The following is a 16,617-nucleotide window of genomic DNA, read 5'->3' as shown; positions in this document are numbered from 1 at the left end:
GTCGGTCATAGTGAGGCCGTCCGCGATGAGTCCCCCGCATTAGCAAGAGTTCATTTGGGAGGCTCGCCAGGGGTTGAAACGGCGAAGACGACAAGGCCATCTTGAAGTTGAGCATCATTGAAATCTGCAGGGATGGGCCCCAACAATGTTCGTCGTTGTTTATCGTTCAAAAGTATGAAGGGAACGATGAAAAAAGTCAGAAACAAGTAAGGCTCAGTGAGTACGTACCTGTCTTCATTGTTTTTGATCTTCCTGAGGCAGTCGCGACCGCCTTATGTGAGGCAGGTGCATCCCGTCGCTCCCTCCTTCCCTCCTGAAGGTGGAATAGCACCTTCCTTCACCTCACCCGCCGTCCACCTTGCCAAATTTCTGCTTTCTGATCCTTCTCTTCTCCCTTCTTCCAGTCTCCCTCCTTCCAACTGCAGCTCTGGACGGATCTTCTTTGCTCTTACCTCTTTCGGTTTCTCTCGCGCTGTCATCTCTGTGCCCCCCCGAGTACTTGTCTCGAGTATTCGACGATCTCTCGATTCCCGATTATCGCTAAGCTCACTTCACATCGCCCTCGCGTCATCCTCTTATGCTCTCAACAACTTCGATTTAGCCACCATCGCCATCGAGAAAGCTTGAGACGCAACAGCATAGCCGCGATGGCTCTCGAAATCGACAGAGAATGCTGGAAACGCTGGGAGCCAGTCATCAAGAGACTCGCTGCAACTCACGGCTTTCCCGCCGCCAACCTTTCGCAGCTCACGAATCTTCTTCGTCTGTTTAATGGCGAAGGAAGCACATTCAGAATCACGGGTGACCGTTGGCGATTCATCATTGATGCCACGCGCCAAGACAAATACATCGTCAAAATCATCGCCATCACTGTCATCGCACGTCACAACGAGGATGAGCGCCGCAATGGAGTTGTTATTGCCAGAGCATGCAACCTTCATCCAAGTTCGGAGCGCGAAGAGCTTCCAGGGGCTCCGCATTTGAAGTGGTATCCGGTTACAAGTGGCGGCGAAGTTTACCAACACTGTTGCGCCAAGGAGTGTACCGGCCCTGACAGGTCGACACCGACGTCACGAGGAACTTGGGAAACGTCTCGACTCCGCATCGTCCAGAAAGCTTACGAGCAGGAGTTGCTGGTCTTGCGAGAACTTCACAGGGAAGCCGCAGCAAATGCATCGCCAGCTTTTCAAGGCCAGGAGCAGAGCACTGAACTCTCGGGTGCAAACAATGAGCCACAGCATGCCATGAGGAAGCACAAAAGTTATGCGAAAATCGACAGCTATGATCGAGAGAAGTTGCTGCATCTTGCGGAGGGTCTCATTGACGAGACAGGGTCACTGCGTCATGAACTGCGAGTGGTGAATGCGGAAACCGAAACGCTCCGGGCAAGAAACATTCAACTGGACAAGGAGAACGCCATGAAGTCCACCACAATTGGGAGCATGAGAGCGGACCTAAAGCGCCGTTGCGTTCAGATGGAAAAGATGACGAAGGAGGACACCGTGAAAGACGCGACAATTGAGAACCAGAGGCATCGTATCAAGAGTCTCCGCGAGAAGAATAAGAAGCTCGAGACTGAGGTCAACAAGCGCACAGAGCTGGCCACTCTCAACGAGCAGCTTGAGGCTGGGAGAGCCACTCTGATTGAGCGACAAGAGGATCTCACAGGCGAACGAGACGCTCTCATTGAACGCAAACAATCTCTTGCGGACAGCAATGCTGATCTTGAGGCGAAGATGGCGAAGATGGAGCGAAAGAAGGCGCGCATGGACAGCAAGTTCAGTAGACTCAACGCCAAGCTCCAGTCCCAAAGTGAACACATCGAAACACTGACGACGGCAAATGACGAAGTCAGAGAAACGGTCGAAAAGATGAACGAATCAACGGCAAAGCTTGAGAGCGAAAAGGCGGAGGCAATCAAGGTCAGCGAAGGACTCGAGAAGCAGCTCACAGAACTGTATACCATGCTCCATCAGAGTCACACCAAGGTCGAGCAGCTGCAGCGCGACATTGAATTGGAAGTTGTACACAAGGGACGCACCCAAGCTGCTCTCAACAAAGCCCAACAGGATCTACAGCATCGCTCTACAGCGCAGTCTAACAGGATCCAGCAGCTCGAGAGGGACGTCAGTGACAAGCACGCCTTTACCCAAAGTCTTCAGAGCGAAATCTTGTGCCTTCAACAGCGATCGCAGGGTGCCCAGCACAGCCCGCGCCATGGCTACGGAGCTCATCGCGAGCCACTTGTATCCGCACACAAACTACAGTATCAGCGGGAGATCTCCCGCCAAGCCAACGAGAAAGCAAGCGACATGGAGAGCAAGCTTGAAGCGATGAAGCTGGCCATGGAAGCTATGAAATCCGAGGTGCAGACCGAGAAGGCGGAGTTGAACGCCCAAAAGGCAGAGACGAATGCGAAGAAGGCCGAGGTAGAGGCGCTGGCGAAGAAGTGCGCCGAGAGAATGAATGCCGCTAATGCAAAGGAGTCGTACACGATGAGCTTGGAGAAGCAGCTGGAGGAGATGAGAGGCAACATGGAGGGCATGCTCGGACGCGTATCGGTCTATCAGGGCAAGAAGCGTCGCAGAACGGAGGGACCAGATTTTCAGCTGTGAGGATGTTTGGACTTGCTTAAAAGTTGGTCTTATATTTGAACCTCGGGGTTTGAGCTTGCTGAAGAGGATCAGGTACCAGGATATTTCCTAGAGCCGTGATTTGGGTGGACTTGGACTCTTTTTCGCAGGATTTGCGGCACTGTAGGATAATTCAGACTTGGAACAATGGTAAACAGACCTGGGGAATAGCCCCTTCCCTTACATGCAGAATCTTTCAGTACACCAGCTCCATGCCCAGAAGGGTGAAGTCATATCAAGCTACCACAAGTCGAACCTTGAAAGTCATGGATATCTGGGCGAAGGAGCTGGTAATGCTTCTTGTTCAACATTCAGCTCGGTAAGCGTGGATCCTGCGAACCTGATTTGGGCCTCGTTTCTGGCTAAATGACTTCCTAGATACTTGCCTGTGGAAGTCTCGCCAATTTTTTTCCATGTCCAGATGCTTCAGAGAATAGCAAGTGTGATCTCCCCTGTGTAGATGTCCCCCTCATTAGCCGTTCTGATGGCGAAGAGCAATCATGACGACATCTTCCACGGTGTCAAGTGCTTGCGTTTGGTGTTGTCTCTTAGAAAGGACCGTTGAAGGCCGTTGATGAAGTGGTCAGGAAGGTGAGGAGGGACCAAAGAAAGTCGAATGTGCTGAGGAGGCATCCTTGGTGCAGGCGCAAGTACTTCGATGGAAAGTGAGACCGAGTCCCTGGGTTCTTTGAAGGACCCCGCGGTTTCTATGCCTTCTGGACTTTGTCTGTCTAGTCCTGAGGTCAGCCGGGAACGTAGAATATAAGAGTGTACCAAGATCTCCAGTGATGGCAGACGTATCATCAAGGCTTCAGACATTATGAGGGGTCGATGGGGAGCGAAAGGGTATTCGTCTTTTTTATTTCTCCCGTGCATAGAGCAGCCATCGCTCCTTCCCACTCGCTTTCTCACAACACTACTAGAGTAGTTTTTTCCGAATCCCCCTTGGGAGCCTCTGCCTGATTCTTCTTTGCACCTCCCATCTCAAACCTTCCTCACTTCGCCGTATTGTGAGGGCATTCGGAATTTTCAACGCCACTGCCGGTTCTTGCTTCACTTTCCCCCATCACCTACCTCTCGATTGCATAGACGTCTATTGCATCTTTGTACCTTGTACAAGGGCGAGCACGATCCGGTCCCTCTTACTTCTTCTTTCGTTTTCATCACCAAGCTTTCTCGCCTCCTTGGCTCCGGCCTCGCCTCGTGATACAAACCTCCATCCCCGACGTATTCAGCTGGCAATAAATCCACGTCACTGAAGAGTGTGTGGAGAGAAGCACGATCGAGGATCTGATGAAATCAATCGAAGCAAATACCAAGCAACAGTCGGCTTTCATGCTTGAGATCCGCAACATTCTGAAGGAACTCTCCCACCAACAAGATATGATGAACAACCGACTGGAAACAATGACTGGGAAGATCGATGTCCTTGTAAAGGCTTCTCAAGAATCATTTTGGAACCGTAAACTGGCCTAGATGGCCTCGGCTCTGAGAGTGGGTTTTTCTTATCTTGTTTTAAGCATCTTGCTAACATCTCTTTCAGGTATTCATCTCAGCGGGGGGGTTGTCATGGCTGATGGCGCGTATCCGCCCACCGAGTCCCGATGATGACTTTACGCGTATGACCTGAGCAGCACAGCAGCAAAGAGTTATGGCAGTTGAAGTAGGCATTCTCGGGGTAGCAAGACACCGTTTCAAGTAGCGGTTATAATAAATCCATCTCGTACCCAATGCACGAACTGCAATACCAAACACCCTAAACGCCATCCGACCATGCACCTAAGCAATGCAAAGAATTCTCGCAAAACACCTCCCGCGATGGCTTCAAACAGAAGCCTCAACCCTTTGCGGTCCCTCCTCCTTCTCCGTCTTGCCCTCAGAGACCTTCATCCCCTCCACCCCCGCCGAGATCCCCGTAAATGGACACACCCCTCCACTACCAGGACTATTCGGCCTTCTCGTAGGTAACCTACTAGGCGACTTCGGTCCATTGCCACCAGGAACTCCATTAACAGCAGTCTCCTCGTCACTCTCGCTCTCCAGAATCTTCTTCCCGTGAAGATACCCTTCCTCCTCAATCTCGATCCCCTCTCCATCCTCGTCGCCGTCGCGATGGAACTCTGCGCCGTCTTTGCAGTGCCATTTCGCCATGAGGTCGTTCTGGATCCAGATGACTTTTCCCAGGGCTTTGACGAGGGCGATCTTCTTTTGCATTACCATGCGCGGGTGGGAGAGGATGGCTTCGGTCATGATGTCTTGGATGAAGGAGAGGCAGGCGCCGAGGTGGATGTATTCTACGTTGAGGGGGTGTTTGCGGCCTAGGCCTACGTGCATCATTCTGTTGTGTCGTTAGCTGTCTGTTGTCTCTTGCCAACGGCGCATCAAAGTCTACAGGGATAGAGGTAGACCGTAGGAGGCAGAATTACATACCCAACCTTGTCGAGATACTCCCAAAACTCCATCTTGCTCGGATCAGAGCACAGCTTCGCCAGATACGCCCTGAGGAACATCTTGCGGTGCAGAATCTGCGGTGAGTTGTCGTCGGGGACCTCGTCCATGGGGCCCTCGAAGGAGGTGGAGCGGGTGGTGAAGGCGCGGGCGGTGATGTCGTACTGCAGCAGCTTGTGATAGACGATGTTGACGACGGCGGGGATGAGGGCCTTGACGTATTTCGCGCCGTGGATGAGGGCCTCGATGTCTTCTGTAAGTGGGGTTGGTCAGTAGACGTATCCTGAGTTGGTGTTTGCTGTTCGGAAGAAGGTGACCAGAGAGACGTACTGCTGCTGAAGTCGAGAAAGCTGTGGAGGTAGCGGATGCGGGCTTCGAGGTCTGTGTAGAGTTCCTCGCGGTCGATGTGGTTCATGTGCCTCATGAGACCCATCTTGGCGGTTTCTTCGCTATGGCGGGGACGAGACTTGTGGTGTTCTTGGTGTTGGTGTTTGAAGATTCCCAATGCTAGTCGAATCCCTCGGAAGTATCGATAGAAACAAACTCGCTTCAAAGCTGTCGAATCCTTTACACAGTGGTGATCGTCGTCTTGTCGGTTTGGTAATGCTCGAATCGTGAATGGTTCTTCTCAATGTCTCTCTTCACCCTCTCCAAACGCGTCAGAAAAAGGGGACCCCGCGATATTTGAATGAGACGGAAAAGGGTCCCATCTAACCGGCCATTAACGGGACGACATGTCTTCGCAAGACCCCAACCTTTCCTTCTGCGTCATCATGCGCCGAGAAGAATTCAATGAGCTGATCCCTCATTGACTTGCAAAGTTGCGTGGTGCAGTCCCTATCGTCGGGCAGAGAGCCAACCAGCCGATGGTGGTCTGATGTTCTGGTTCGTGCCAAAGTCGCACCACTTTCTGGTCTACCCTGACGGGTGCTGGCCAGGGAAGCTGGGCAGAGCCAGGCTGGCGGGCGGGATCCACCGCGGGTGCTTTAGCGGGGTGAATGTGTAGGGCGATCCGCCGCAGGACGCCGGTGCGACCGTGTGATTCTTCAGGTCTTGGGAATTTTGAGGCTGGCAGGCTGCCCCAGCGGGACCGAGAACTCCCGCGCTGCAAGGGTCCGCCGCTCTTGTTTTCGCATCGACTGATTCTCGTCGTGTTGGTCAGATAGGAAAATCTGGGCCTGCTGCGGTTGGTTGGGACTGGGATGGCGAGTGGATCTGTCTTCTAATTTGGATGGGTACTGGTCAGTAAGTCAGGTTTGACTGGTTCCTGAATTGTTTTCTGGGGAAATTGGGACGAAATATTACCGGTGACATGCCCTTTTTCCATCAAGCTGAGATCGCCTTTGCAGCTGTCAGCCTTTCAGCCCGTGATGGCATGTCTCTCATCTAAGGGTTCAAAGGAATAAGGAATGCAATTTGTGCAATTTGTTGGCTGAGTTAGAGGGCTGTTTTGGTTTGCCATTGTTCTCAACAAGCAAAGGAGACCCGAACAGATCATTCTCTCTCCACCTAATCCCTTTTTTGCCGCTCCATTTTTGGTGTTTGTGGTTGTCTCGTTTCTTTACCTAAGGACCGAGGTTGGTATCAATCTTCGTTCCGGTATGTCCTAATCATAAAGCACTCCGTCCAGCCGTGCGCGTCTCCCAATCTCAAAAGCGGCATCTTCCATCCTCCAGCATCACTTCTTCTCCCCCTCCTCACCCTTCTTGTGCTCGCCCTTCACCTCCGTCGAACCCCCACCACCACCACTCGTCTTTCCCTTCTCCCCACCCTCCTTCTGCGCCTGTCTAGCAGCATCCATCACCATCGTCTTCCTTGACGCCTCCCGCTCTTCAGCAGAGACGTTCTGGCTCGCTGCCTTGGCCTTGAGCATGTGTGGTGGTATGAAGCCCATGGCCGGCTTCCGGTGTGTTAATGTAGGTAGGCGCGGTATCTTGGTGATATTATCACAGGGAATGTTGAGAGCTTGAATTGTGGTCTTTTCTTTTGAGTAAGCTGAGGTTTACGTGCCCTTGTGAGTTTGGGAATTTGATGCCTTCTTGGTTGGAAAATGTGTAGATGAGACGTCGTTGAGGGGAGCGACGGTGTTGAGGTTGTAAATGATGATGTAATCAGACAAAGGTACCGAAAGACAACTCGGCGCGGGGCACGGCAGGGACGGGACAGAGGGGTATCGCAGCTCAAGGTCATTTGGCAAGCGCGAGTGTCCATGCCTGTGCCTCCTACCACACAAGCGACTGCTTACCTACCTGAGGTACTTTTCAGGTACCACCCCAAGAAAGCCGTGCAAGGGGATTGCGAATGTTGTGATACCGCAGTCTCACGCCCGCCGGCAACATTCATCGCAAACGTGCATGAAGTGCTTACTCAAGTAGTCAAGATGATCGTCACATTGCTGTCCTGAGCAGCCATATTGTCTAGGTATCTACCATAGTTCTTTCCTACACATGGAACTCATCTTCCAATCCGCCCACACGCCCAGACACAAAATCAAAGAACCTCCCAAAGTCACGCTTCCCAAGCAACACCTCAAGCCTTAACAGAAATAGTCCCATCCGTCCCAGGCCTAGGCGCGCCCGTCGACGCTTTCCCCATAAACCCGCCCGAAACGAGGTTCAGCGCCTTGGAGAACGGGTCCCCGCCCGCCTTGGTCGCCGCCGGCAACCCGGCCTTGTCAAACGCCTGCTCAAAGTCCTTCTTGATATCTTCGAACCCTTCGATGCCGACCGACACGCGGATGAGGTCCGGGGTGACGCCGCCTTTGATCTTCTCCTCGTCGGGGAGCTGCTGGTGCGTCGTCACCCAGGGGTGAATGATAAGAGTCTTTGCGTCGCCCACATTGGCCAGGTGCGAGCAGAGCTTGAGGTTGTCGACGACGGAGCGGACTTGTTCGATGTTTCCGGCCTGGATTCGGGATGGTTAGCGACTGCAGTTTAGCTGGGACTGTACTTTGTGGTCAACTTACAACGCCAAAGGTCAAGACACCACCCGCACCATTGGTAAACACCCTCTTGGTGTATTCGTAGTCGGGGTGTGACTTGAGGCCAGGGTATAGCACCCAGTTGACGCTAGGGTGTGCCTCGAGCCACTCGGCAAGCTTCTGCGTGTTCTCGGCGTGCCTCTCTCCTCTCAGCGCAAGCGTCTCCAGACCCTGGAGCAGAAGCCACGCGTTGAAGGGACTCAGGCACGGTCCAAGATCACGCATGCTGTCCATCCGCAGCTTTGCCGAGAGCGCCTTGTACCTGTACGTCTCCCAGAACTTGAGCCCGTGGTATCCGTCCGCCGGCTCCGTGAACCCGGGGAACTTGCCTGACGCACTCCAGTCAAAGTGGCCGCCGTCGATGACGATGCCGCCCATCGACGTGCCATGGCCACCGATCCACTTCGTAGCAGAGTGTGTGACAATGTCGGCGCCCTGCTTGATGGGCTGGCACAGGTACCCGCCCATGCCGAAGGTGTTGTCCACGATGAGGGGAATGCCGTGCTTGTGCGCCACGTCCGCAATGGCCTTGATATCCGGGACGCTGTGCTTCGGGTTGCTGATCGTCTCAATGTAGACGCATCGTGTGTTCTCGTCAATGGCGGCGTCAATATCGGCGGGCTCATTGCCAACGACCCACTTGACGTCGATTTTGAACTTCTTCATGTACACACGAAACTGGTTGTACGTGCCGCCGTACAGCCAGCTGGTGCTGACAAAGTTCTGGCCCGGCTCGCAGCAGTTGGTCAGGGCCATGAACTGCGCAGCGTGGCCTGACGCCGCGGCTACCGCACCTACGCCGCCCTCGAGCATAGCCATGCGCGTCTCGAAGACACTGTTGGTCGGATTGCCCATACGCGTGTAGACGTAGCCATCTTTGCTCCATGCGAACTTGCTGGCGCCATCTGTACTCCGACGTCAGTAGATGCATACATGTATTGCGTGATCGGTCCGAGGATGAAGCTACTGACCTGCGGCATCTGTAAAGTTGTAGGCGGCTGTTTGGTACAGAGGCACAGCTCGGGAGCCGTTGACTGGGTCGGGCTCTTGGCCGCCGTGAACTGCAAGCGTGGAGAAGCTTGGTTCCCTAGTTGGCCATTGTTGTTAGCTTCAAGTAGCAATGTGTATCAAGGCAAAGGCCGAACGGGCTTCTCACCAGTCCACGTTGCTAAGAGATCCGGACACAGGCATTTTGAAGGTGGTAAAAATATGTTTTGAGAGGGGTAGTAGTCTAATAGTTCGTTCCGGTTCCTGGTCCAACTCCGAATTCTCTGTTGAAAGCTGCCGTTTCAACTTTTTGTCGTCCCATCATGGCAAATGACAAAATCTTAAATGTTTCCTCAACGCCCTTGGAGCAAATGCATCACTTCGTTTCAGTCGTTCGATACCCCTCAGATGGGTGCACAGATTGCGGCTTGTTGCATGTCGGAGCTCTCTCGATCTCCGGTCTTTGCTGATAAGTGAGCAAACCCCGCAAAACCCCCCCTCCCCCCTTTTTCCCAGACGTTCCCGAGACTCCACCCAGAGGCCGTGTTCAGATCCCATATCGGGATGTCGTCAGATGCCGTTAGAAACAGAACAATGCGGGCGCCCGGCGAGATGCGAGGCACTAGGCAGTCTGCAGATAGACTGGGGATAAACTGGAGGCGAAATGCCGATCGGGCCATTACTGGACCGGTCCGTCAAACATCATGGTGGGTTCGATGACACTCCGAATTTGGTCTGCGGCATGACGTTAGCAACAACGAAAAAAGCAATGGGCCAAATGACAAGGGGCAAGCCAAGTCTGAAAATTGTGAGGGGTTTCCTTACCGCGCATCCCACCAAGTGCTTCAAACGCCGTGGCATAATTTTCCAGTGTCGCCGAGATAGAGGCCAAACCCGTCTGCAGTCGCATCAGGAGGCTTTCCACCATCGGAGTGGCTAGTGCGTTCTCCGGGTACATGGCCTTGGTCTTGTGATTGACCATAAGCAACGCGTACGCGCATTGCATAGCACAGCAAGCAAACGAGGGCATCGTCCTCGGACATACGATTGTTGATGTGGGGGCGAGATAGCAAGGAGCGGGGCATAGCTGACCAAAGGGATTGGGATACGGCAGGTCATCAAAGGATTGTGAGATGTTGATGGCTGCTTTGAGACAGATTTTGGCCGACTGGTGACTGCTAAAGGGAAACGTCGCTGGCGATTGGCTGCTGGGCGAATGTTCCGAGTGAGGAGACTTCTTCCCCGGTGGCGTAGTCGATCCGTTTGATATGGCCACTGGTGGTGATGGCAAGCTCATCATGGAGCTGCAAGAGCATGATGGCCAGCTCCGTGGCTCCATGTTGGCATCGTTGTCGGCTTTGGACTTGAGATCGCAGTACTTGCCGGAAAAGACGGGCATGTCAAAGAAAGCGCAGTATCGGTGGAGTTTGATTCGTGCGCTGTTGGTCGTCAGCAATTGCACCTGATCTGGAAGGAGATGTAGATTCTTACCTGTTAAGTTTGATTCGAGCCATGCAGCGGAGGGAGCGGGACAAGACCTCCTCCGTAGGATCCAGTGGCGTCGTTGTGGTTGACTGAAGGATCCAAGAGTCGGCCATGGTGTTGAGGGGTTCGAGGTATGCCTCCATTTCCTTCATGCGCGCATAGATTCGTGCCATGTCACCACCGGACTTTACAGTCTTGTTTAGCTCGATGACAAATTGGGTTGCTGACAGGATCGCTTGCTGTGCCTGTATGTAGACGGCAAAAGCCTAGAAAATGGTCAGCATCCATCGTAGCTAATTCGTCATGATACATACCTCGGGATCCGACTGTATCACGGGGTATTTGGCAGTGTAGCTGGGGGTGAACACTGAGAATGTTGGTTCCTAGATGGCAGGTGAATATTTGCTCCTATTGCGTGACTACGAGGACTTACCGAGTTGCTGACAATCGATCCCTGACAAACGCAGATGTACTGTAATCATCGTCAGCAAGCTGTGTTGTGCAGCAGAGCAAGAGGAACGCACCGTCATCCACCAAACCCTCCGCCTCGCTTCTGAGAATGCATCCTCTTCGGCGCAAGTGTGGATGGACAAAGACATGGCAGCAACCAGGGCTTGGCCTGCTCGCGCCTGCATCTTCTTCAGATTGCCCCGTTGCGCATACTCATACACACTAAGGATATCCAAAGCGATTATACTCTCCAGCTCGATAGGCACGCCTGGGTGGAATTGCTGCCTGGGGAAGTCGTCTGGAGATTCGTTGAGCGCCTTGGGCGGCTCAATGGACGAATCCGGGATTTCTGACTCAATCTCGATGCTTTCGATGGCGCATTGTGCTAGGTATTGCGCATACCTCCGGCGGAAGATTACTGACTCCTTGTTGAGATGGTTGGTATCGTTGTGATACGGGATCAAGGCGAGGATTGCAGAGATGGCCAGACTGATCGGCGTTGATGGCTGATATTCGTCTGCGAAGCCTTCCGTGTCATTTTGAAAGTGTGGAACAGCTTGATCCATAGGCAGGCCGGAAGGAGCAGGAAGAATAGGGAAGAAGGGGTGGATAAAGATGTAGTACGCATCGAGGCTGTTTGGTCGTCAATTCTAGCATTCTCTTGGAGATGCAGGAAAGGGATCTCTGCTTTTCTTACATGGCTTGGTCACTCTTATACGTTCTGGCGACTGGGATTTGAGGCGTTGGAAAGGTAAATGAGTGTTCGGATGCGCTCTCGCCGCTGGTACTGCCAGGAACGCCCGACATGAAGAGAGTATCGAAGATGAAGTCGCTGTCTTGGAAGAAGTCCTGCAACTGCTTCAAGCCCGCGCCAGGGTCGATGTAGTTTTGAACAGAGATGGCTGTAGCATCGGTCAAGAGCTGCTCGGACGAGGATCCCAAGCGCAAAGACTCACGATCTTGATGAGTGACCTCGTCTGGAGGCATCTCGCCATTGAACGCCTGAACCTGCTGAGCCAGCTCTTCAGCCGGCCGCGGCTTTCGCCTCACGCGGGCGCCGCCTCTTCTGCTGGGCTTGAAGACGCAATCGCGCCCCCTACTTTTACACTACATCATGTCAGTCGCTCTTTCTCCTGCATGACTGGAGCAATGGGTCGAGCCGGAGATAGAGACTTACACTAGCACATGGGCTTGCTCCATCGCATCGTGTACGGGAAGCTCGACTATGTATTTGTGAGTAACAGATCCGAGATGTGTGCGTCTTGGTCAAAGTCGTCGGTCAAGACACGACCACTACTTTGACCAATACTCCCTCTCGATGAGTAGTAGATGAGAAAGGCTTACCAGGCGAGACACGCAATCTTTACCGGGGGCGTAGCAAACTTCTTCTTAGCTGCGGAAGCCGGGCCAGGAGGTACAACGGCTTCTGTCATTGTGCTCATGACCGAATGTAACAATAAGGATATACGGACGAGATCAAGTGAGGTCAACTGCGTTGGTCGGAGAGAGACCGATGGCTACGGGAGGCAAAACTGAGGGAGACAAGAATCCTTCCGGGCGGATCGGGGATTGTCACACGGAGCGGGGGCGGAGTCGTCCGGGCTTGGGGCCTTGTTTGCGCGATCCACGGGTTAATAAGGTGTCTGGACTCGAGACGGCGCGCAGAAACGTCGGTATCGCGGGATTCGGTACGTAATAAGATGAAATGGCAGCGACACAGGGGGAAGCGCTGGGTGAGTCGAGGTGTGGATGACTGGATGTCTGCCACGGCCGGGCCGGAGAGTGAACTGGAGCTTCGAGGGTGTTGACAGTTGGACAGCAAAAACGGAGGGGAGAAGAAGAGGCGACAGGTGGGAAGGTTGTCGCGGCCGGTGTCGCCAGCTGGCCAGGTGCAATTGCAGTCGTAGTTTCCTTTGCTGTTTGGTGATACCTACCCAAAAACCTCAGGTACGGTGTGCGGGTGGTCGCAGGCAGGTGCTGGGCTGCTGATGCAGGCAGGCGCTCAGGCGTAGGCAGGTGCAGATGCAGGTCGGTTTGGGTACGGTGCAAGTGCAGGCAGGAGCTGTTGCTGTTTCCCGTTGCTTCGTGCCTTTCCTTCTCAAGTCGGCGGCAGAGGGGCAAAATGCGGCGACCGGGTGGGATTTGTAAGGAGAAGGCACGGCCGGCAACAGTTTGACTGGACAGGGAAGGGTGGGGGAAGGCGACCTGCGGATCGTTCGATCGTGACAGGGCTAGGACGGCACGCTGCGACTTTCAATTTTCAAAAGACCAGGCAAAGAGGCAGGGCTGTCTGGGATCATTGGGAATTGTGCATGTACTTTTTCTGTTTTGGTCCCTCTCTCGCTCGCTTCTGCCTTTCCCTCTCACGCCTCTGTATCCTTTCGAGTTCTTTCCTCCCCTCCTTCCTCTCTCTCGGGAGTTGAGATGGAGAAGGTGCGTGGGTGTCACTGTCCCGGGGCGAAGGGCAGGGTGGGGAAGTCAGTGGAGAAAATGCCTGGATAGACGACAGAGTTGGCCAATCGCATTGGCTAGAAGCACCCAAGTCGTGATATACGTACCGAGGACCTGGCCCAATGAGAAAAACTTGCGCACAGTGTTGCAGCTGGCTGGGCCGGTCTTTGGACAGGGATCACGCACAGCAAACTTTCTCAAGTCGCACAGTACCATGTAGTCTGTCTCTCTACCTCCTTCCTGTCCCTCACTCTCTGAGAGAAGGTGCCGTGGGTGCGTGGATGCTCATTGCTCTTGCCTTCCTAAGCAGCCAAATCACCCCCGTTCCTGACTTGACCTGACACAACCACACAACCCAACCGTCGCTCGCCTGGCATGGTGGCATTCACGCACGGAAGGTACCTACCTACATTCGCCTCCTTAGGTGCATGGGACCTGCCGTTCCTTCCTGCTGCGGTCTCGCCGTCTGCTCGCCGTTGGCGCCGCGTCCCCAACACCCGACTTCAGAGCCCGAGCACACGACTTTTTGACGTCAATTCCGCATTTCTACAGAATACTCCGCAGCTCTTCTCTGTGTCCCCATCAAATGTCCGGATGGTCGCGTTTCCCTGTTCTAGAACTCCAAGCGGTTGTGGAAACGAATTGCAGCATGACTAGCAACCAAAATCATGCCAGCTATGCCACTGCCAGTTGGGCTCGCAGCACCGCAGGATTCCATTGGATCACAGCTCGGAACGTCTCGACATCACGTTTTGGTCTCCCTTCTCTCTTACTCGACCAAGAACAGAATTGATTAGTAGCTCTTCTTCAGCATCTAAGCTTTGGATTAGACTTCTCACGTATTCCTTCCGAGTCGTTCACTCAATAGGAGGCAGTGTGTTCCAATCAGGATGCCATCTCATCTTCAAGTATCCGATGCATCCAAGATCAAAGCTTCAGCCTATCAACGCTGACAAGCCGCTTCTACCCAGCATGGCTTCACTATCGACTGTGTACGACATAATGAGCCGAGACCATTTTGGCTACGCACCAAAATGGGTGGCATGCCTCTGCGTCAAACATCGTCGGACCAACTTGCTCGCTTGGACATCTAGAAAAGCTTCTCGAACTTTGGTGCGACCAACCAACATCGCCGTCTCGCCTCAAGCCTGGCTGGCATTCCTGACCCTGCAGCCGAGCAACCTCCAACACCCAAGCTCTGAGTCAGGTCCCATAAATCGCGAGCGCACAACATCCTGGTCACTCCGCACCGCACCCCGCCTGCCGTTCACACCCCCACGCCGCCGTTGCCCGCAAACATGCTCAATACGCATGGGACATCAGCTGGTGAATACGACGTTGTCGGCCGGCTTGGTGTTGACCGTCAATGAACTGAGACGACTTGTCAGCTTTGGATCGGCGCACATCACATCCAGGGTTGTCTGGCTTGTCACTTGTTAATGTCGTAAAAGGGACCACTTACAAGATGTCGGGCCGGGAGTAGCTGCCGATGGGGTCAAAGTCCAGCTGCAAGGCGCCGTTAGTTTGGAATCTATCTCATGACTAGCGGATGGCCGCAGCCTGTATCGGGGAACTTACCTTGGACTCCGTGATGTCTGCCATTCGGAGGCTGGCATAGACAATCTCTTCCTTGTCCCACACCGGCTCGGCAAGAAATGTGCCCAGCGGCCCGACGATGCATGAGCCACCGTGGTTGAGAATATCATCCGCCTCCCATTGTGCTCCGTCCGGCCTCCGATCGGGGTGTTCGGCCGTAAAAGGCGGGTAGTCAGGCGGGAAGTCCGATACTTTGCAGAACGAGTTGACAGACACTACAAAGCATCGCCCTTCCTTCGCAATATGCTGCATCGATGCTGTCCAGGTGGCCAAATCATCGGCGTGGGGCGCCACGTAAATCCTATCGAGTGTGGGTTGTCAACGTCAGCGACTGTTTCTCCCTTTGACACCGGAACAGATCCACGTACTCGATGCCTTGCTGGTACATCGCCATACGAGCCGCCGGCATGTAATTCTCCCAGCTACGCCTTGATCAGCATGTTTTTCCATAAATACGCTTGGAAATAGGAGCAGCCAACCAGATCAAGCTTCCGACTCTGCCAACATCCGTTGGCTTGACTAATAGGCCATCTCCGGCGCCTCGACCCCAAACAAGTCTCTCAGCGGCCGTTGGAATGAGCTTAAGCTTGTTAGTCTCGAACATGGCTTGATGGATCGGCTGTGTCACCTTGCGATGCTTATACACCAGCTTCCCCTCCCGGTCTAGAAGCAAAGCAGTGCAGTACAGCGTACCGCCTGCCTTTTCAATAATTCCCACATGAAGGAGGACGTCGTTTGCCTTGGCTGTTTCACAAAGCCTATCGAAGGCGGGAGAGGGAACCTCGACGGCCGAATCAACGTACTTGGCATACCACTCGCGTCCTAGGATTCAGGAATTAGCGGCGCCCTCTACCTATTTGGATAGGTGTCCACAAGTCTACCTCGCGGCTCTCGGGCACCAATCGTTGCGTCAAACGCGTATCTCCATGGATACGCAGACAAGAACCCTTCACTTCAAGCTTTTAGCGGTATCTTCCGGAACCAACAGCATTGTGGACTTACGGGAATACAACCAAGTCTGCACCAGCTTGGGCAGCTTCCTCTGTAAGCTTACTCAGCTTCTGCAGACTCGTTTCCAGATCAAAGGAAACAGGTGCGGCCTGGACAGCCGCAACCTTGACAATAGGACGAGTGGATACCATTTTCAATCACGTATAGCTTGAAATCTTTGGTAGGTCCTGGGATTGGCGACTAAGGTGCCACTGTGCCAACAGTTATGGCTTTCAAGGACCTCCCTCTATGTGACCCATCGTGACTCACGTCACAACAGGGCGTCGTTATTACTGGATGGCCTTACTATCGTTCGAGATCGTCGATTCTGCCGTATGCATCCGGGATAATCCGGAAAAGAGGCAACATTGATAACCCGGAGTTTGGATCGTCGGGATTATGGCTCAAATCCCGGAACGTCTTCAAATCCCGGCTCGCGGAGGTCGAGTTGATGATCCGCCAACGAAGCCTTCATCGATAGATGATAGGGGTATGCGAAACAACGAAGTAGGCAGCTCTTGGTATCAAGGGTTGAAAGTCCGAGACTGTGCCGTGGGGAACGGTTGGCGGCGGTTGCTGAGGCTTCCTCTGGCTGAC

At 53.6% G+C, this 16,617-nt stretch overlaps 7 protein-coding genes across 7 annotated transcripts; 1 reads left to right on the top strand and 6 right to left on the bottom strand.

The window, feature by feature from the left end:
* Positions 1-647: 647 nt before the first annotated feature.
* On the top strand, positions 648-2,615 carry CCOS01_13138 (uncharacterized protein; the record flags this gene model as incomplete). Its single annotated transcript, XM_060461284.1, has 1 exon — positions 648-2,615. One exon carries the CDS (start codon positions 648-650, stop codon positions 2,613-2,615), a length of 1,968 nt encoding a protein of 655 aa, XP_060308486.1.
* Positions 2,616-4,457: 1,842 nt separating this feature from the next.
* Positions 4,458-5,514, bottom strand: CCOS01_13137 (uncharacterized protein; the record flags this gene model as incomplete). The annotated part of the gene is made up of 3 exons (XM_060461283.1): positions 4,458-4,971; positions 5,064-5,334; positions 5,412-5,514. 3 exons carry the CDS (start codon positions 5,512-5,514, stop codon positions 4,458-4,460), a joined length of 888 nt encoding a protein of 295 aa, XP_060308485.1.
* A 613-nt stretch (positions 5,515-6,127) lies between these two features.
* On the bottom strand, positions 6,128-6,975 carry CCOS01_13136 (uncharacterized protein; the record flags this gene model as incomplete). Its single annotated transcript, XM_060461282.1, has 2 exons — positions 6,128-6,303; positions 6,783-6,975. The coding sequence occupies 2 exons, from the start codon at positions 6,973-6,975 to the stop codon at positions 6,128-6,130; spliced, it is 369 nt and encodes a 122-aa protein (XP_060308484.1).
* Positions 6,976-7,610: 635 nt separating this feature from the next.
* On the bottom strand, positions 7,611-9,252 carry CCOS01_13135 (O-acetylhomoserine aminocarboxypropyltransferase/cysteine synthase; the record flags this gene model as incomplete). Its single annotated transcript, XM_060461281.1, has 4 exons — positions 7,611-7,985; positions 8,047-8,966; positions 9,033-9,148; positions 9,218-9,252. 4 exons carry the CDS (start codon positions 9,250-9,252, stop codon positions 7,611-7,613), a joined length of 1,446 nt encoding a protein of 481 aa, XP_060308483.1.
* Positions 9,253-9,727: 475 nt separating this feature from the next.
* On the bottom strand, positions 9,728-12,425 carry CCOS01_13134 (uncharacterized protein; the record flags this gene model as incomplete). Its single annotated transcript, XM_060461280.1, has 9 exons — positions 9,728-9,783; positions 9,874-10,487; positions 10,540-10,799; positions 10,848-10,916; positions 10,967-11,005; positions 11,058-11,616; positions 11,681-12,090; positions 12,161-12,206; positions 12,328-12,425. 9 exons carry the CDS (start codon positions 12,423-12,425, stop codon positions 9,728-9,730), a joined length of 2,151 nt encoding a protein of 716 aa, XP_060308482.1.
* A 130-nt stretch (positions 12,426-12,555) lies between these two features.
* CCOS01_13133 (uncharacterized protein) lies at positions 12,556-13,029 on the bottom strand (the record flags this gene model as incomplete). The annotated part of the gene is made up of 1 exon (XM_060461279.1): positions 12,556-13,029. A coding segment is annotated over one exon (474 nt), but the record flags the coding sequence as incomplete, so codon positions are not given.
* A 1,724-nt stretch (positions 13,030-14,753) lies between these two features.
* On the bottom strand, positions 14,754-16,172 carry CCOS01_13132 (carbon-nitrogen hydrolase; the record flags this gene model as incomplete). The annotated part of the gene is made up of 7 exons (XM_060461278.1): positions 14,754-14,805; positions 14,897-14,940; positions 15,013-15,331; positions 15,399-15,452; positions 15,510-15,852; positions 15,912-15,982; positions 16,033-16,172. The coding sequence occupies 7 exons, from the start codon at positions 16,170-16,172 to the stop codon at positions 14,754-14,756; spliced, it is 1,023 nt and encodes a 340-aa protein (XP_060308480.1).
* Positions 16,173-16,617: the final 445 nt, after the last annotated feature.

Source organism: Colletotrichum costaricense (genome assembly GCF_030867565.1).
Source record: "Colletotrichum costaricense strain IMI 309622 chromosome Unknown Scaffold_16.1, whole genome shotgun sequence".
Lineage (NCBI taxonomy): Eukaryota > Fungi > Ascomycota > Sordariomycetes > Glomerellales > Glomerellaceae > Colletotrichum > Colletotrichum costaricense.
This window is presented reverse-complemented; position numbering and strand designations above follow the sequence as displayed.